Source organism: Ascaphus truei, chromosome 1 (assembly GCF_040206685.1).
Source record: "Ascaphus truei isolate aAscTru1 chromosome 1, aAscTru1.hap1, whole genome shotgun sequence".
In the NCBI taxonomy this organism is placed as follows: domain Eukaryota; kingdom Metazoa; phylum Chordata; class Amphibia; order Anura; family Ascaphidae; genus Ascaphus; species Ascaphus truei.
The window spans coordinates 212,477,516-212,499,258 of record NC_134483.1 but is presented as its reverse complement, the minus strand read 5'-3'; the positions used below and the strand labels follow the sequence as shown (position 1 = coordinate 212,499,258).

Below are 21,743 nucleotides of genomic sequence, written 5' to 3'. Positions count from 1 at the left end.
TGTTCACAGATGACTTTATACTAACCCTACACAATCCACCGACTTCTCTTCCCAATGCATTCAAAATATTGCATAGCTTCAGTGCCCTGTCAGGCCTCCAAATTAAGAATTCAAAGTCAGAAGCCTTGGGCCTAAACCTAGCTCCAGAGGTAGTCAAACTGATCTCCTGTAACTTTGACTTCTGATGGCAGAAATCCTCTCTTAAATATTTTGAAAATAAACTGTCTGTCTTGGTAGGTTCGCTATATAAGACCAATTACCCGTACCTTATCAAAATTAGTCCATAATCATGAAATCCTGGGCAAAATACTTGATCTCCTGGATAGGGAGAATCCAGGTGGTCAAAATGAATCCTCCCATAAGATTCTATACCTTTTCCATACTCACATTATCCCAGTTAGGTCCCCAGCAATAGCAGAGGTCCAATGAAAAAAAAAAAACTTGCTTCATTGGAGGGGAGGGGCAAGAAGTCTAGAGTCCAATGTAGGATTCTGCTCCGATCAGCCAGCTCCGTCATATCTTAATATAGGGCAGCCCAGGGATGCCAACTGGTTCTGTAGCATTCAGATATAGGCTCCAGAGTATGGTTCAACATTGAAAGGGAGACATAGCCACTCTCCAGCTGGAGTCTCTTCTCTGCTCCCAGCGAAATACAGACTATCTAGCATGATCTCAAATCCAATAGTGTTACATTCTCTTAAAATATGGGACTGCCTGAAATTCAAATACCACCTCACGGATTTCGACCATGATGCCCCTCTTCGATAACCCCCAATTCCCTCCGGGCGCATATGACCAGAACTTCCTGTTGGGGAAAAGGAAGGCCCTTGTCCGAATTGCAAACTTCCTCCAACTAGGAGCACTTCAGTCCTTTGACCTGTTTAAAGGAAAAAATGGGATCCCATCTAAATACTACCACTACAGGCAAATCAGGCACTTTACACAGTCTCTTCTGTACTGACCCTCCTCCTTCATATGTCAGCAGGATTGCCAATATGCTCCACTAAGCACGGGTCTGATATCAGTATTTTATAAGATATTTATCCCTAATGAACCAGATAAAAAATTTGCACCAGCGAAAGAGAAAAGCCGAAGAAAAGTCTCTGTTATATCTCAATAATGGTGTAATACAAAAATGTGATAAGTACAAATGGTATCCAACGGTTAGAATAACCTATTAGGTTTGAAGGAGAAAAGATGACATGTCTTAGGTATTATACATGACCTTCCTGGCTAGTCAGATAGGGGCAAAAGTTTTACCCCTACGTCGTGTCTGAGATCAACAGCCTCACCCGGTACCTCGTATTCAGAATCGGTGTGGAGCCGCTTATGCTCCCCGTAGTTCACCGTCTCTCCTTCAACTGGCTAAGCGCTCTATCAGCAGGTAGGAGGATCCGTAATGCCCATGTGTGTCTCTGCAATCACATGAAAAAATGCCAAAGCGGAAAAAGAAGGATTGCTGGGACTGCAACCCCATAGTAAAAGAGGAACTCACCAGGTAAAAAAAATGAAAACTGTTTATTAATTACATACTAAAACAAAGAGACAAAATAAAAAAAAAGACAGGGAATCTCCTCCCACATGTTTGCACCGAATAGACACTTTCTCAAGGCGTACAAAGAATGGAAGCAGGATTCGTTATTTAAGTTAACCTTTCCTATGTCATCAGACACATCTGAATGTTATCAGGTAAAATCAAATAGGATACTGACAGGTGTTATGTATGCAAGTTCAAGTAATTGCTCATACATGCTGTGCATAAAGGACTCCTAGAACAATGTAAATGCTTTGCATATAAAGCATATATTGAAATAAGTACGATTAAATGTATATAATATTCATTAAAGATTGCAGTATATTAATCTGCCCCATGAAAAAAAGCAGAACGTTAATTCAAATGTACAGTATATAACACGAAAATGAACACTAAGATACATATGTAAGGAAACAAATAGTAAACACTAGAAGTGGGTATCTGTGAATAAACAATGGAGTGAAAGATATTTATATTAAAAAAAAAGCATTTCTCAATGTTAGTAGTCCTATTCTGCAAACTTATCAAACCACGGATAAATCTTCTAGAACACTGTAGGCACTAAACAATTTCATTATATACCTTCATATAGATAAATATTAAACTGGAGCATCTCTAATCACTGCATTGGGCTGTTGGGTCTCTATGAACAATACAACAGCCACTGCAGAAGAAATTGTTCTAGTGGAATCAAAACGTCACAGTTAGTGTATACTGTATATATGTCATCTGATCAAGGTAAATAAAATTATTTATAGACAGAAAACTCATGTAAATAAAATAAGGATAACATTAAAAAAGCATATGCTTTTGGCTGTTGTGTCTCCAAAGTGATCAGGAGATTTAAACAAACCAGGGGGATACCGGCACCCCATAACAGGGCCTGTAACGCGGAAAGTAGGGGGTTGCCGGACCTGAAATCAATGCGGTTTAGCTTCGGAGACTCCATTCCACAATAATATTTTATTAAAATAAAGTAAAAGCCCTGCAATCACCGATTAGAAGTGCGCAGGTAGAGTGACTGATTCAGTCTATCTATTACTGTGCGTCTCTTACAGACAGGTGGAACTCGGTAGGATTCACACAGCGCGAGTCCCATTCAAACACAGGGTCCCCCGCTGTGGTAATCCGATGGGTCATTACAGCCTGCTATGGACCATCTCGCGAGTGACCACGAGATAGTCATGGATTTTCCTTGGCAAGCAGTTGACAACCAGCAGTTGCTCCTGTGCATAACACCTGTCAGTATCCTATTTGATTTTGCCTGATTACATTCAGATGTGTCTGATGATATGGGAGAGGTTAAATAACGAATCCTGCATCCATTCTTTGGACTCTTGGAGAAAGCACATATCCGGTGAGAAACACGTTGGTGGAGATTTTGTATTTTGTCTTGTGTTTTTTAGTATGTAATTAATTAATGGTTTTCATTTATTTTTTACTTGGTGAGTTCCTCTTTTTCTACAGGGTTGCGGTCCCATAAATCTTTCTTTTTCCGCTTCAGATTAAAAATGTGCTTACATGAGACAGTGGGTAACGGATTTTGATGAAATTTGATGAGGAGGAAATAAGAGAAGCAGTAGCCAAAGGGTTTATCAACAAACATATTAAAGAAAATTGTTATAAAGCGTTGTATAGATGGTACCTCTTCCAAACCAAACTGCGCAAATGCACAACTCAGTTTTGCTATTGTGCTTCAGGGGCACCTGGCACAATGTAACACACCAGGTAGACATGCCTACACATAACTAACTTTTGGGGATGAATCTTCAATTTGAACAATGAAATACTAAGAACCAGATTCCCCTTGGACCTTTGGTCAGCATTACTTAACTAACCACTCAATGCTATTACCAAAATTTAACAGAAATTGGCTACACATATTCTGGCGGCCACTAGGTGTTGTATCTTGGCGACTTTGACGCCACCATCCACAAATCATTTTAAAATGGTACAAAATGTGCATGGAGAAACTGACAAGCTTCCTTAACAGGCACAAAACAAGAATGTCAGTATTCAAAAAATATATTTCTTGTTGAGAAAAGTACACATTTGTGACATCAGAATTGTATCTGTAAAGTAATAATAAATCACTTCATACTTTATTTATTGAAAATATGTAAGATTATAATGTTTTCCTCTGTTTTCATATGCAGGTGGTTGACCAAATTGACACTCTAACTTCGGATCTACAGCTGGAAGATGAGATGACTGACAGCTCTAAAACAGATACGCTGAATAGCAGTTCAAGTAGCACAACAGCTTCCAGCTTGGATAAGGTCAAACTTCGTGCTAATGCACCATTGATAAATCCACCGGCACGTCCGTTAGCTGTTCTTACAGTACTCAGAAAGCCCAATCCACCTCCACCACCACCACGGTTGACACCTGTGAAGTTTGAAGATAGGTTAAATATCTCAACAAACACCGGAAAGAATAATGGAATTTTGCTTCAAAATGGTGGTCTACATGGAGAGCCTGTCACGGTTCCCAATGGTGATAGATGTTCCATTCATGAGATTAAGATGGACAAAGCTCCAGTACAGCCCCTGACACATAGACCAGAAAAGGACAGGTGTTCTCAGACTTCAACTAGAGAACGTGTGCGTTTTAGTGAAAATGTGCTATATCATGGATACTGTCCTGACTGTGATGTGCAATCTGAAATGAAAAACAGAGAGGAACATCTGCATGGGGAGCCTGTACATTTAGCAGGAAAACTTCCTCATCACTGCCCTCCTTTACCATCATTACCACCATTACCACCTCTTCCACCTTTTCCTATTGTAAATGGAGGACTAGGAATAAACTCCAGTAGTAGCCACCCTCCTCAAAAACCTGGAACTGTGCCTCCTCACAGTGCACCAAAACCACAAAAAACAATTCTGAGGAAATCAACCACTACTACAGTGTGATACGTCTAAATTAGATTTTATTTAAATGAACATGCAAAAATTGAAAACGAGCACTTTCTACTCAAGCAATAAAAAGCCCAAATATAGACCACCTAACTTCAGGAAAGGGGCATAACAATAACTTGGTAAGTGAGTGTTTGGCTTTATATGTAATATGTTGTCTGATTTATATGCTAATATTTCAAAACATTTATGTTTACCAGAACCAAATGTAGTTAAAAAATAGCACAAGATTTATGGAAGGTGATAATTTCCTCACTTCTTTTGGGATTTTTAAAAAATTATGATTATGCATCATGCACCTAGAAACATCTATACTTGAATCTCTATTAATATTAAAGAAAGTTCTCAAATCAAACAAAGCAAGATTTAGAATTACAAAGGGAATAATATTTATTTCTTTATAACTTATTTTACAAGTAGAAAATACATTGAGTTAGTTTTTGTTTTCAAGAACAGTATGTTCTTGGTACATCATGTTATAATGACAACATTAAATAATACAGTTACAGACAGGTGGTCTTGGGAGACACATGTAATTAGTTCCAGAAGTGAGTTGCCCTGTCAGAGAATAAAGACCAACTGGTTTCTTTATTGCAACTTAGAACTGTAAGCAGGTTTCTGGAGGCTGGTCATAGGTGATGTGAGGTTGGGTTACAGTAGGGTGAGAAGCCTGCTCAGATAATTGGGAATTTTTCAAGAAAGTAGCTGGGAGTACCTGGAGTCTGAACTCTTGGGATAACCAACCTAGTCCTGTGGACATACTGTATCACAATGAGTGTTGTAGTTACATAAGGAGACAAAATTGCATACTAAGGGCCTCATGCAGAGAGCAGCGCTAATTATAATTGGAGAGGGAAATAAAATTTACCTTTATTGGAGAGTTTTTTTCTCCATATGCAGAAAGGGCATAAAACTGCATTTACAATCCTTTCTGCATATGGAGAGTTTCAACCAGCGCTATGAGCGCTGTTGAAACTAGTGGGGAAAAAATCGATTTTTTTTTTTCCCCTCCACCGGCCGCGGAGCGCCAGCTGCTTGGTGGAGAGGAAAAATGTTGAAAATCGCGCCATTTTTTTGGTGCGAACAGCCACTAGATGGCGTTCGCGGCTCTCTACATACGGCAGAAAAAAACACTGGAGAGATTAGGATCTCTCCAGCCGCGCGGCGAATTTCAAGAAAAAAAAATGGCGCTTTTTTTAAAACTTGCCTTTTTCTGCTGCTTTCAGCTCGATTTTCGCCGGAAAATGGCGAGATTGCTATTAGCGCTGCTCTCTGCATAGGCCCCTAAGTTGTATATTATGTTAAATTAGCCGACTTGAGTTTGGGGTGCAGTACCATACACTATGTCTCCACAGTATAGAATTACAAGATAAAGTTTACTAATGATAACTTCAGTAACAATAGCAAGAGTTGATTTAAGGCAAGTTCCATGTTGCTTTTAATAATCCGTTGTTAAATGACTGCTCTTTAAAAAATACTGGTTTATTGATTGTTTCTTCTTTAAAATCTATTGACCTTATGATATCAATGTTATTTTCTATCAGCTGAACAGTTATTTTGTTTAAAGTACACTTACAGTACTGTACATGTGTTATATAATTTATTTTTTGACATGTTGAGGTTGTTATCAGGTTTTATTACAACTAAACAGCTATAGCTGGTAGACTCTATGCACAAGGGCAGTGGAAACATGGGAGAGAAGTGTGAGTTTAACTTTCATTCATTGGTATCCCTTCCCCATGCCATAAAATTACAAAATATAACGTATGTAAAAATGATGTTACCATTGTGGAGTTTTTTTAGATAAATACAGTACATATGTTTTGTGTGTTTTAGTTTAATGTTACTGAAATGTTAAGTAATGAGAATAATACCATTTCATATATACAAGTAAAATAACAAAGGAGAATCAGCCATTAAAGGTAATATTTACTAAGCAATGCTAAGTTGCAAGGCATCTTACTGCCCATTCATTTCAAGGTCTGTAATGTGTCTCACAGCTTAACACTACTTAGTAAATCTGAACCATAATGTTCCTCATCAAAGGTCCATGCATTTTCACCTATCTGCCTACTATACCAGTGTTATCCGGTCATCCTAGTCTCAGTATAATGTAGGATTTGAGATCATATTGACCATATTTGTTTGTTTATATATTGCTATGTATTTGTCTACAATATTAGTATTATTGAGTCATTCAAACTATTTATTTTAACACTCTCTGTTCTTCCATCAATTGAGTTTTATGTTTCCTTCACTTTGTTCATTCACCCTCCCCTCACAAGTCATGTTTGGTGTTACAACCATGGTGAAATCCAAGGAATTTCTTCATCTCATATCAGTGACCGCCGCATTACTGGAGCGCACATGTGCACCGTGATTGCCATATCAACCAAGGATGCTTCGCTATGTCAGATGTAACTAACAGCTGACTTGTATTCACTGAGTAGCCAGCTTATAGGATGATGTATTTCCAAGATGGACGCACGATCGGGATTGAGGACACCTGGGGCAGGACACCTTGCAAGTTTTGGGGCACTGGGGAGACGGTATAAAGTCTCTCATGGGTTTGGTGGCACTGCACACATGCCCTGAAGAAGATCCCTCTGTGGGACCGAAACGTCGGTTTTTGTGTTGTTCTTCAATACAGCTTTTTGATTATCAACCACTGTGTGCTGTCTCTGCTGTGCCGTTCTTCCGGATGGTAATGTATTCTCGACATTATTTGATGGGACTAGCACCAGGCCATTCCAACGACTACTGGAGTGCTGGTTATCTTATTTACCACATACATGTTTATGAAACTAGCACCCAGAACTTGACTATTAGTGACTGGGATCCTGAGAGGTCTATGGGCAGCTAATACGCTCAATATTGCACATTTGTCTACATAATTTTGACACCAATTTCTGTGGGACATGGAAGATTTTACGGATGTTTCAAACATTGTTTTAAATATTTCTGCGATACTGGGGTATACTGGAGCTGAGATAGCAAAAATAAGATACACAAAGTCAGAGGAAGCAGTGTTCGGACCAGACAAACCATCTGATGTATACAATGATTTAATTAAACTTAAAAAAGAGAAGTAGATTTTTACTTACATGCTGTGACACTTTCACATTATCATAAGGAAAAACTATTACCGTGTGGATTCATGTTCAAAAAACAGCCTACTATAGGGAGGAGTGTTCCTGAATTCTGCCAAAAGTGGATAGCTATTTTAAACTAATGCTCTTTTGACTAAACTATACTTGTTATTGAACAGTCTAGTAAGGAATTCATTAGAATCAAAAAAGAGATTGAAGCAATATAAGACAAGCACAGTCATATATTTGAAGCTGATGCAGATACCAACTGCAGACTGCAATTGAGGCATACCGTACTACAAAAAACAGAAATGCCCAAAGCTACTTCCAATGTGACAAAAATACACAGTGCAATACCTATATATCTCTTGTAAAAAGGGTAATTTAGTTTAGCCCTTTGGCCAAAGTGTCTTAAGCCTGCTGCCACTTACATGGCATGACCGTAGCAGGGCCTAACACTCACCTGGGTTAAAATTCTTATTTACCTGTATAATTACAGGATGAATGATCACATTGGATCTGTCGTAACCTGGCAAAATGAAACAACTGACCTGCCAACTTGGAAAGTGGGGTGGGGCAAGCTTAAACCTTGGGGAGAGGGGCCACTAACCAAAATACACAGATTCCCAACAAGCTCTGGGAAACCCCAACCAATACCTCACAATATATATATATATATGCATATAAGTGTTAAAAGGAGTGCTAATGGGCGTGGCTAAATGTATACAACAAAAAAACAGAAATGCCCAAAGCTACTTCCAATATGACAAAAATACACAGTGAAATACCTATATATCTCTTGTAAAAAGGGTCATTTAGTTTAACCCTTTGGCCAAAGCGTCTTAAGCCTGCTGTCACATACAAGGCATGAACGTAGCAGGGCCTAACACTCACCTGTGGCCCCTCCCCCCCAAGGTTTAAGCTTGCCCCACCCCACTTTCCAAGTTGGAAGCACTCATTTTTCTTCCTCCATCTAGAGCAGTCCTGGGTAATTGTCTCCAAGTCGGTATTGATAAAAACAAAGAGATACCGGCGCCTAATTAGTCCAATTAGGTGGAATAGTGAAAGTCCAATGGAAGTGATGTTAGTCCCAAAGTGATCTGCTGTCCCTTAGTCTTGGGGTCACCCCAAGACTAAGGGACAGCAGATCACTTTGGGACTAACATCACTTCCATTGGATTTTAACTATTCCACCTAATTGGACTAATTAGGCGCCGGTATCTCTTTGTTTTTATGCTATTGTTTCTGATTGTACTATCAGATTTTTTCCTAGGCTGCCTAGCTTGCCACTAGACTTCACCCCCACTATTAGGGTATATTGTTTATTTTTCATTAGCGCTATTTTACATCACCTTTTTTCCCTTTTCCAAGTCGGTATTGATGTTGCATTTCTCCATGTTGACTTTGAGGAAGTCCTTGATGCTCTTTCTCAGCCCTCCTTTTGAGCGTATGCCATGAATGAGCTGGCAGAATAAGGCTTGTTTGGGTAGTCTTTATTCTTCCAGATAACGTGGTTGGAGCAGTGAAGTTGTCAGATTCTCGCTGTCTGAGTGTCTTTGTAGAATCTTCCGCAATCAGTGTGGATGGTAATTCTGTGGTGCCTGTGGTCTCTCCTATATATTGTCCAAGTTTCAGCTCTGTACAGTAGGTTGGGAATTCACTGGTTAATAAACCATAAGCTTAATTTCAAATTTGATGTGATTTTCAAACGCTAATTTCCTCAGGCGACCGAATGCTGCACTTGCACATTTGAGGCAGTTTTAGATTTATTTGTTAATTTCAGCCTTCTGTGGTAGATGTATTCTGAGGTACGGCCATGTTCTCCAGAATCTCACCGTGAATCTGAATTGATAGAGCTGCAGACTGTCTATTAAGAGCTTGTTGATGGATGACCTTAGTGTTCTAAGTGTTTAGTGACAGTCCCATTTTCTTATATGCCTCAGTAAAGATGATGCCTATTGTCAGCAAATCAGTGTCCAAATAAGCACACACTACAGCGGTGGGGGGGGGGGGGGGTGATTTTTCTGGGAGCGCGGGCATTTGCAGAGGCCCTGCGCTTTTCCCCAAGGCATTTAAATTAGATGCCGGGGGATCACTGAGGCCCCTGCAACAGTCCACTTACCTTGCGTCAACCGGCTGTGGGACACGTCAATTGATGACGCAGTGGGTCACGTGACGTGGCATCACATCACCCCGCAGCGTCATTTAATGCAGGTGCAAGGTAGGGGGGGTCGAGAACCAAGGCAAGCAAGACAGGGGGCACAAAAGCTTGCGCTCCCCTGCACTACAGCATTGTCAGCATGCTGAAGCTTGATGACTGAAGTCTGTGTGATCTAGGTTATTGATCAGATTTGAGTGATATTAAACAGTTAACCATCATTCATTTGGTAGTTTAGCTCCACGCTAACTGGAAGGCAGTAGGTGGTCAGGTGTAGCATTCTGGTAAAGAATATAAAGAAGAGTGTTTGGATGATGTATGTACTGTATGTATATCTTTATTTATATAGCGCCATTAATGTGCATAGCGCTTCACAGCAGTAATATACACGTGGCAATCATATAAATAACACATAATGGGAAGAAGTGCTTTAGAGTTACATTTAGGAAAAGGAGTCCCTGCCCCGAAGAGCTTACGATCTAATTGGCAAGTAGGAAGAACGTACAGAGACGGAAAGTGTTCTGGTAAGTGTGTCTGCAAGGGGCCAAAGTCTATATATGAGGTGTAAAGTATCAGCTACGGAGTTACTCATATGCTTCCTTAATGAGGTGTATTTTAAGATGGGTCTTAAAGGTGGATAGAGTGGGTGCTAGTTGGATATTGAGGGAAAGGGCATTTCAGAGGTGTGGGGCAGTCAGTGAAAAAGGTTTACGGCAGGAGATGGCTTTATACACAAAAGGGATAAAGCAAAGACATCTGTGAGCAGAACGCAAAAGTCGGGATGGTGTATAGCGAGAAATTAGGACTGATATGTAAGGAGGGGCAGAAGAGTGTAAAGCCTTAAAAGCGAGGAGGAGAATTGAGTGTGTGATACAGGATTTCATAGGAAGCCAGGAGAGGGATTTCAGCACGGGAGAAGCTGATACAGATTTAGGAAAGTGATTCTAGCAGCAGCGTTAAGGATAGATTGTAGAGGAGACAGTTGAGAGGCAGGAAGGCCGGGCAGCAGGAGGTTACAGTAGTCGAGATGCTAGAGAATTAGGGCCTGTGTCAGAGTTTTAGCAGTCAAGCAACATGTGGACAGGGAAAGGAGAGACAGTGTGAGCCTCAAAGGAGGGAAAAGAAAGAGAGGGAGGAATAGGAAGGGTTCGGTAGCGACAGAAAGAGAAGAGGAGGAGCCCCACACCTCCACCCCTGCCATCAGGGCGCGGAGTGTGGGAGAAATAAAGGCCACATAAGAGAGGGCAATTTCCAGTGCAGAGTCATACTGAGTGAGCCAATTCTCACTTATTGCAAAGAGAGTGAGAGATAAAGAAGTCATGCCCAGAGAGGGACTTGTTGGAAAGGGAGCAGCTATTCCAAAGGGCACAGGAGAAAGGGAGAGAGGAGGGAGGTTGACAGGGGATGGGTATGAGGTTCAAGGGGTTGACACAGAAGGAGTAGAAGTTGAATGTGGGAGGCGAGGATGAGAGCATGTAGAAATAAGTCAGGAACCAGAATTGGGAGAGATATCCTTAGAAGCACGGAGGAGAAGTATGGAAATAAAGAGAATGTGTGAGGATGATTTGTAGGGGTGTGTTTTAGTGCAGGGGCATAGCTGTGTAGTGTCAGAGGGTACAGGTAGGCAAGTAGTTCATGTGAACTGATATGTGGCGAAGGAAGAAGAGATGGAGATATATGAATAGAGTTAGAGGCATAATGAAAGGTAGAAAGAAATATGTATTTTGAAAAGAAGCGAGGTCAGAGCAAATATAAATAGTTGTGTTTGCATGTCTTCTACAGTTTCACAAACCTGCTTCCTTCACCCCATTATCTTACAGTGGTTATGCTGCAGACCAGAGTTTTAAGCAGTGGCAGATAATCTAGTGAGCATATCACTTTTCGCTTCCTATCCACCTTACATTACAATGTTTCCCCAGAGCTTTTGCTTGCTGCATTAAAAAAAAACCTTTACCCCTAAGCTTAGGGCATGAAAAATGCAGAATCAGTGGACTAACTCAAGGACAGCTTGTAATTTTTTTTTTATGTCTTTTGCACTCATCCGTGTGATCTTTCACACTTATTCATTAAAATGTTATAGTTCTAATTGGGGTACTATTGCACGGAAACTCACATTGACTTCAATATGAGCAATTTCAAGGTATACCAGCAGGCAAAATCTGCATTTAAAAACAAATGATAACTCACAAGAGGGTATCTAAGAAGACATAAATTCACTCTGTGGGTATAACACCATCAAGCTTACATTGAATGGCTAGGTCCATGTGTGTATGTCTATTTCATATTTACAAAACTCTAGAGCGAAAAACTGGTTTTATCCTGAAATTAGTGTGCATTTTAGTAAGGTTAATCTGCATTGCTTAGGATGGCATGCAGGCTACAGGTTGATATGTAAAACATAAATTCTTAGCATGAAAGCAAAGTGCTATTTTATTAGATGAAATGCTTAATCAGCTATTTTTCTTTAATAGAGACATACTGTATGTTTATAGCTTTTAATATTGCTATTCCAAGGCACAGTAACAATGGGAGGTAATTAAAATAACCACAGCAACAATTTTTTTAAGCATCAGTCAGCTATAGTTTGTATATAAGCACTATGCTACTGACTGTAGATTGAATACAAAATAGGATCTTTTTTTTTCTTCAAAACTGTGGTTTTTTCCAGCTGTGTTATTTTTTTATACTTCAATGTTAGTTAAGCACGTGATGAAATTCGGGATATACCTTCCTTTATCATTTATAATATTCAGTAGATTTATTTTTACTCTGTATTTTCTTGATTGATACTTTTTTTTTTTATAACAATTTTTTATTGATTTTTTTTCACAGAATACATATCATATCACATATCGCTTATCATATCACTTATCACAGAATACATACATATTCTATTCTCTTGTGTGAAAACCAACAGATCAACTAAAACATCAAACCACATAACCAAGGGAAGGAAGGGGGGTGGGGGGAGGGCAGGTTCCAAATGGTCCGATCCATGAGCCTGTAAGACTCCCGTGCGGTTCCAGGTATTATCTTTTCCTTGTGGCTTTCCCTCATTAATCAAAGGAGAACGCATCTCAAACTATCAAAGCAACACTGTGGCGGAATTCACCCCTGGGATGTCTGTCTGGGCTAGCCAGGGAAACCAGAACTTTTGGAATTTATCGCCAGTGTCATTAATCATACTCGTAAGTTTCTCCATCTGGCACACGAACCAAATTCTGTTTCTAATCTTGGCCAATGTCGGAATCTCTTTCTGTTTCCACTGTGCTGTGATCTCGCACCTCGTTGCCGTTGCAAAATGGGCGATTAATTTGAGTATATATCTGGAGATTCCCTGTGATGGTCTGTTCAACAAGAACAACCAAGGGTCCAATGGAATTTCGAGGCTCAAAATCCTCTGCAGCCAATCGTTTATCTGTTCCCATAAGGGTTCAAGACGAGGAGAAGACCACAGCATGTGCAACAAGTCCCCTTGCTCTCCACATTGTTTAGAGCACAATGGGAAGTAACCCGGGACAAATTTAGATAGCTTCAGTGGGGTGTAATACCACCTCATTAGGACTTTATATGCATTCTCCTTTAATGTCATGCAGATTGAGCTTTTTGCTGTTGCAATGTATATTTTATCCCACTCCTCATCCTCTATCACTTCTCCCAGGTCCTCCTGCCACCAAGCTATATAAGGGGCTTATACGAGTTCGTGTTATCAGAACAGACCACTTCCCTGTACAATTGCGAGGTTAGTCCCCTGGTATCTGTCCCTGCAATACAGATTTTCTCCAAATGTGTCAGTTGTGGGCGCTGTGTTATTTTATTATAATATGCCCTGATCTGGAGGTATCTAAAAAATTCTGAATTGGGGATGTCTTTGTCCGATTTGATTTGTTCAAAAGATTTAATTATGTTCCTACCCTCCAGATCCTTAAGTCTACTATACCCTTTTTGAGCCCTAATTTTGAAGTCCCCTCTGATCAGGCCCGGAGCAAAGTCAGAATTCTTGATTAGCGGGGACATCAGTGAGTTTTCTGTGGTTAGGGAGCATCTAACTTTTGCATCCTCCCAAACAGCCAACGAGTTGGTCATTGAGGAAAGCGGCTCGCGTATGGACTTTAGCATCATTTTGGGTACTAGATCAAATTCTGTATGTACAGTGGTGCGCACATTTCTCCCTCAAGCGCTACCCATCTTTTGGCCTTGGGGTCTGTGTGCCACTGTGTAATTTGGCATAATTGTGCCGCTTTAAAGTATGCTGACAAGCAATGTACCGCCAGCCCTCCTCTTGTAGGTGGCCTCATAAGAAATGTGTTCCTTACTCTCTGGGTTTTGCCTTTCCATATGAATTTAGATATTAGCGTCTGCATGGCTCGAATATCCCTCACAACTACCGGTACTGGCAGGGTTTGGATTAAATAAAGGAGGCGAGGTAGAAGATTCATTTTAAAACAGTATATTCTTCCCAGCCAAGATATACTGTAGGATGCCCAGCGCCCCAAATCTCCTTTTAGTGTTTGCAGTAATTTGGGGTAGTTTGCACCATACAAAGACCCATATCTATTCGTTATATACACACCCAGATATTTGATCGCCTTGGGTTGCCATTTAAAGTTAAAATTTATGGAGATCAATTTCTCCATCTCTTTGGTTGATTTTAAAACCAGAGATTCTGTTAAATCTACTTAATAGACTGAAGAGATTGGGCAACAATGTGAGAGGCCTTGATAGCATGAGCATGATGTCATCTGCATACAGAGCTATCTTATGCGTCTGATCATTAATTTGTATACCCGATATGTCTGGGCTTCTTCTAATCTGGGCCGCTAATGGTTCCATACAGAATGCAAACAACAGAGTCGAGAGCGGACATCCCTGCCTCGTACCGCTTTTAATTGGGAAAAGTTCTGAAGGGAAGCCATGATGTACAACCTTTGCTGTTGGTGCGGAATACAGAGCTGTGATTGCTTATAAAATTCTACCCCCGAACCCGAATGCTCTCAGTGTGGCTTCAAGATAGGCCCAGTCTATCCTATCAAAAGATTTTTCGGCGTCTAAACTCAACACCATAGTAGGAATCTTTTTCTTGTTAGCCAATTTGATCAAATTGATTATACGCTTGGTGTTGTCTGCCGCCTGTCTACTTGTTTTAAAGCCCACCTGGTCTGGGTGGACAATCTGGGAAGGATATGACCCAACCTGTTAGCTAATTATTTCGAGTAAATTTTTATAGCCGTGTTTATTAACGAGATTGGCCTGTAACTTGTACAGTTTGTCGGATCCTTCCCCTCCTTGAGTATCAAAGAGATAGAAACCTAAAGCATTCGGTCTGGGAGTGAAGCTCCCGCCAGCACTGCATTGTACATCCTCAGCAAATGGGGGGCTAACAATTTATCAAATTTTTTAGAATACAAATTGGAGAATCCATCAGGGCCTGGTGCTTTAGAGGGCTTCAACTGTTTAATTACCACTAACACCTCTTCAATCATAAACTCTCTCTGTAGTTGCTCTCTCTCATCCCTGCTCAACCTTGGCAGATCCGAGTCTCTTAGGAAGTCTCTTAGGGCCGCCTCTGTTTTAACTCCATGCAAGACTTTCTTCCCATTATAGAGTTCCTCATAATAATTTTTAAATTCTTCTACAATTAGCTTCGGGTTGAAGGTATGGGCTCCATCCTTTCTGCGAATTGTATTTATATTGTAATTTGGCATTCTGTTTCTAATTTTTTGGGCCAGCATGGTATCCGGCTTGTTAGCTCTTTCATAACATTTCCTCCTTGACCAACTCATAGATTGATCCGCCTGGGAGGTGAGTAGCAGATTTAGCTCTATCCTTACATCCTTTAATTCTTTAAGGCTTTCTACGTTTTTATTTTGTCTATGCAAGTCTGAAAGTTCTTGCAATTTGGCTCTTAGCTCAGTTACCTTAGCTTCTCTTTGTTTTTTGCGACCTGCTGCTATATTAATGAGCGTACCCCTCAGTGTTGCCTTATGGGCTTCCCAAAGTGTTAGGCGCGAATCCACACTTTCCGAATTGATTCTAAAGAATTGTTCTATTTCCACTTTGAGATCCTGGAATACCTCTGGAACTTTAATAATCGATTCATTCAGCTTCCAGTTTGCTCCTGGCCCGTCCAGCTTAATTTGCGAGCACCGTAGTTCTACTGGTGCCCATGATCTGATAATGAAATATCATGGATCTGAGTTTTGGAGATCTTTGGGACCAGTCTGTTTGAAACAAGGTAGTCTATTCTGCTATAGCAATCATGTGGGTGAGAATGGAAAGTGAAGCCATTGTCTCTAGGGTGGAGTTCCCTCCAAATATCCATTAGCTGCTATTTCTGAGGCTGCAACGGAATTTATCTACAATTTTCTTCCTTCTTATTTTAAAGGGGGCTGAGCTATCTAACTCAGGATCCAGTACCAGATTAAAATCTCTGCCTAATATTATGTACCCACGGGCAATCCTGTCAAGCGTGTTAAAGAGGGACCCAGAGAATTTGGGATCGTGTTCGCAGGGGGCATATACGGTGGTCAATGTCAAATATTGTCCCTACATCTTACCCACCAGGATGAGATATCTCCCCTCCCTATCTTTTTGAACTTGTTCCACTTCAAATGGGAAATTATTGCTAAACAATATTGCCACCCCCCTTTTCTTTACCCTAGCTGAGGAGAGATACCACTGCCGGTATTTTATATCGAAGAATTTCGGGTGGCTTGTTACGCTAAAGTGGGTCTATTGAAGAAAGATAATGTCCGCCTATTTCCTTTTATAGTCTAATAATGACAACCGTCTTTTTCCTGGGATGTTCAGACCTTTGACATTATGTGACACAATCACTAACCCCATGATGATGTGGTAAAGGGACTGCTTATCCTACCTTGCCTCCTAACCGAACCGCACAGGAGTCTCTTCTTTTGCTGGTGATTTTCACCCTTTTGCTCAATCATTCCGATGGACCTGCAGGGGAAAAGGGAAGGGGGAGGGACCCAGGGAAGGGGGACACACACAGGAAGGGAGACTAACCAACTAGAGGAACATAAAAATAACACTAAAGATAATAACACTTTAACCGGGTCTGTGGCCATCAACTTAGACCTAGACCCCAATGCCCTAGGGTTAGAGTTCGGCGCTGGGTCTCCACATCTCAGGGTCTCTGGCTCCAGGCACCTAAAGTGCCCAGCACCCATAGGGCCTTTGTTGGTGCCGAGGGGCCGCCCCCTCCCACCAATTGAGTGCAGCATGCAGACAATCAGAGCAGGGCAGCTCTCCCGCCCTACCCAGCCTAACATTGCCAAACATAATTAAAACCCAGACTAACTGACCTAATAACATTTCTATTGCTACCCTTATTTAACCACTTCAAAACTGCGGCTATTTTATGTATTAACGCGCCTTAACCCCCTGCTATCATCTACTCATTCAACCGAAGCCCTCTCTTCAACTTCTTAAACCCAACACCACATTTCTAATCCTACCTATTACCCAGATTGTCATTGTTCCTCCAGCCCAATTTTAACAACGACCTCCTCTCCTCTAGTGTGCCCATACTGTGTGTATCTATTTGTAAGCTGCCTGCTTTACCACCACCTCTATTAGGCTTTCTCATGTTGGTGTCCTGCCTCCCCCTTTCCCTTATCTCCCTGACCCGTCTTTGTTTCCTAAGTGGCCCCTCTCCCCTCCATTATACATATACCTGTCCCCACATGGCTAAACCCCCGGTCTCCCCTGTTGCTATCGTGGCCTACAGGACTGCTGCAGTGACTTATAGAGATCCTCCATTTTGTGTTGCAGCCTACCCTCTCCCTTTGCTCTCCCTGTGCCACTTTCCCACCTGACTCTATCCCCTGTGCTAATTTCTCCCCCCTGGACCAGAGAACTCCTGACCTCTGTCTCCTCCTGCTCTAGCCCTGCCATGCGGCGACAGCACCCAGCGCCGCCATGATGGGTTGATCCTTGCTTCTGGGGTGGAGAGGACCTTCATGCTGCCCCTTCGACAGCCAGTGTTCCCGACGGGCTTCTGTACAGATAGTTCCACTGGTCAGCATAATACAGACATGGATCCTCGATCCTGGGTGGGTCCTCCAAGCATGCCCTGGACTCAGCATAGATAATAAGTTTTTTCTTCCTCACCAACCAAGACCCGGCAGCTCCTCCAGGTCAGCTCTGCATTCCCTCGGCACACAGCAAAAAGACGACAATGTTGCTTTAAAAGTTAATTGGCTGGGAAGACAGAAAATCCTGGCTCTCTAGGCCCTTAGCTGCCTGACTTATCCTCTCACCCTCGTGCTGATCGCCTCACTTCGCGCCAGGACGCCTCCGGGGATGGATCCTCTTCAGTAAGGTGGGTGAAATTAGATTTTATTTCCAGCTTCTTCAGGAACTCCGCACCTTCTTCAATAGCCCGCTTGGCTACAGCTCTGCCTCCCTTGATGACCAGTAATCCGAATAGGAACGTCCAGCGGTAGCGGACGCCATTTTCCCTCAGGATTCTGGTTACCGGTTGGAGCCTGCGTCTGCGCTCTAAAGTGCTTGGGGACAGGTCTTGAAATATTTGGAGTTGCACTTGTTCAAATACTTTAATGGGGGTATTCCTAGTAACTTTAGTGGGGGCATCCTTGGTCTTGAAAAAATGAAAGTGGGCTATTACATCTCGTGGGGCTTCTTCTCCTTGCGGTTTAGCCCTCAGGGCTCTATGGCAGCGATCCAGCTGAATCTCTGCCTCTGTTTTATCTGGCAGCACTTAGTTGCGCCACCGAGATACAAAGTCCTCCACATCCTCTATCGCTTCTGGAATCCCCCTTAGCCTGATGTTGTTTCTTCTGTCGCAGTTCTCTGCGTCCTCTTGCCGCTCCATGAGGCTTGTTATTTGTGTCTGTAAGTGAGCTGATGTTTTGTCATGCTTCTTCATCGCTTTGGCAGTGACATCCATTCTTCTCTCAAGCTCGTCAGTTCTGTCCCCTATCTGCCCTATATCCTTTCTCAGCTCCGCTATTTCAGATTGAAAAAATGCTTTAATATCGCTGAGCAATGCCTTCAAGTCCTTTTATAGATCTGCTCTCATGACAACTTCTCTCTTATCGTCCCCCTGTCTTGAATCCATCTCAGAGTCACATCCTCCTGAGTCTCGTAATGGCGGTTCTCTTCCCGCTCTTGCGCGAGCTGAAGCAGCAAAATATGACTTCAGGTCTTTGGTTCTCTGCTTATTTTTCGAGCATTTGGGCATCCCTGAGTGTTACACCATTAGAATCTAGCCTTTGATGTGGTTTTTGGGCTTTATTATGTTTCAGTTATTGGGTTATTGCGCTGGGGATAGACGGAGCTTAAGAGCTATGCTGCCATCTACCCTGCTGTGGCGCATGCGCTCCGATACTTTCTTATATAATACAGACTCCATTCTGAATGACAGAACTACTGGTAATGCAATGTAAGGAACTACTTATTCCACCACATAATTATTTAACAGCACTTCATACAATGCACCACGTGTGCAAAACTCTTGTTTTCACTGTTTAATTACAGATGTATGATAACGGTTCAATTACAGGTGGTCAAATGGTTTGGAAATGGTGTAATCATAGTATAAATCATATGAGAGAGAAAATACTTCAGACAACATAAAAACAGCCTAACTATTTATAGAATTGCTCCAGGGATAGAAAAAAAACAATACATTTGTTAAAATGATCTGGGAATAAGAAGAACAAACCAAACAAAGCTTAACCCTAAAAAGGTGAACTTTCATTTTAGGGAAGTGAGAAACATAGTTGGGGGCTCAGAATACTAAAATGAGAAATAACCAGTGGATCAGCGTATACACAATTAAGTGATACACCAGGGGGTGGAGAAAATATATACAATGTAGCAAAGTGTCTGGGTGAAGGATATAGAAAGAATACAGTTAGTCTCTTGCTATTGGCAAAAGTAAAAATGTCACAAATATTCCAAATTCTAATTTCCTTAAGGTAATGGGTAATAGGGAGTTCCCCAGAATACGAAATGTATGTCAATCAGTCTTATCAGATTCACTGTTGCTGCTTCTGGATAAGGAGTCTACAGCTACAGCTACCAAACTGTGGTAAGGCAAATCTAGAAGAAAAAAGGGCAAACAAACACAAATCACATTGTGCAGAATGTTAAAAAATGTATTACATGTAAGAGACAATAAAAATTCACAGATGGTACCTAGATTAAATTAACTTATCTGTGTGTGCTACAAGCACTTTTGTTGCCCCCCGAGTGCTGGCTGTGGGACTCAGTGCAACAGCAGCAGTGACGTCACGCCTAGGTTCTCCGGTCCTTCTATGGATGGTCAACGGGGGCAGAACCCTTCCAAGTCCTTACTCCTATGCTTTTTTCAACATGTAAGAGTCGCCCCATCAAAGAAGTAATAACCTTAAGGAAGTTGAAGTAGAGCATGCAGACTCCTACTACTGATAACCGATTGGTTAAAGATACACACACACCTCTCACATGAGGAGCGTCGGGCTGAATACAGGCACATGAGGCTTTATGAGAGATGACCAGATGCAAAGATTTTAAATGAACACTATCATGTATATAGCGCATACATGAGTGACTGACAGTATATAGTTAATGACACGGTAAAAATATTAAATGTGTAGTATAAAGGACTACTAAATGATCAAAATGTAGAAATGTTGCCTATATAAAAAACAATAAAAGAAGGCACCAGCACTAAGGTTAATAGAAATGTATTTCCTATAATGAAGAGTACGTAAAGAAACATGATAAAAAGTCTCACATAAAATCACCTTAAAATGCCTTAGTGCGAATGAACTATGAATGCAAATTGTATTTATTTTTCCCAAAAATGAATAAGATAAAATGTATAATTACAGATATCAATATAAGTGAATAGGATGCCATAAATGGCATACTTAAATATAAACTTACTAAAAGAATGGGGATAAGAATCATAGATATATAGGAAACCATGGTATTTACTGGTCTACAGTCAACATTACCATGACTAATGTGAATTAACTATATAAAATATGTTAAAAATATAAAAGACAATTAATTTAACAATATGCATTCTCAAAGAGAGTGAGAAGGGCGGGGGTATGTTCCAAAAGTCAATTGAACGAGCAACATTTCAGCATATGATCCAAAAAAGTAATAGATTGGAGAGGACCAATGGGCAGATGGAAAGATAGTGTGAGCCTAATAAATGAACCAGTCGTCATACATCCCATGGCTATAAAATTACAGTGAATATAAAAAGTCTGCTACTGTAGGTCGATGTCTCGGGAGACCAGGACTATTTGCACCAGGGATCAATACATTAGACAGAACTGCAGAATTGAATAAAAGTTCATTTATTGGAAAAAGTTCACAGAAACTTCCAGTACATAAAACACACACACAAACTCACCCAACTGGGGGAACAACCTAAAGTCCTAAGTGTGGGGACCTCCGTCCAGAAGATTACGCAGCTGTCCTCTGTAGTATAGGCAGCACTGCCTTGCTCTCCGCTGGCTAGCAGTTTTAAATTCTCCACCTGTGCTTCACTCCAGATTGCTCTGGCCAACACTGCACTCACAGACCACAGCTCCACTGGATGCTCCAGAACTTGGCACTGGGTCTCCTCAATTCCCTTCTGCTGACTCCCTGTCAGCTCTTCCTTTACAGGGGCTCTGCCAATATCCTGTCTGCACACAAAATTCACAAAGAATATAAAGTACAGAATTACTCTGTTGAGGCTGTTGAGAAGGCATATTTATACCCCTGTCCCAATTAGGGTGATGCCAGCTAGTCTGGGTACAGTAGGAACAATATTCCTGGGTTGAAAGTGGGCCAGGACAATGCTGATGTAATTCCCTTCCACAGGCAAACAATACAGATACAGCCCCAGGTCTTACAGCTTTCTTACAGAGCAAGTCCACTCAGCAGGAAATTGAGTTCTCCCTGGTTCTTCAACAATGGGCCTAATCCCACCACAGTGTCCAGGGATACAATACCAAACTTTGATGTGATTGCAGCTCATTTTCCAAGAGATAATTAACCCCTACTGGTCCCCATTC

At 41.3% G+C, this 21,743-nt stretch overlaps 1 protein-coding gene across 1 annotated transcript in view; it reads left to right on the top strand.

Annotated features, from left to right (window-relative positions):
• PRR16 (proline rich 16) overlaps positions 1 to 21,743 on the top strand; it is a 524,483-nt gene that overhangs the window by 299,286 nt on the left and 203,454 nt on the right. Inside the window, exon 2 of the mRNA XM_075601055.1 lies at positions 3,691 to 4,574. Within this exon, the coding sequence (XP_075457170.1) occupies positions 3,691 to 4,449 (759 nt within the window). The 3' untranslated portion in view covers positions 4,450 to 4,574. The remainder of the gene's footprint in view (positions 1 to 3,690; positions 4,575 to 21,743) is intronic.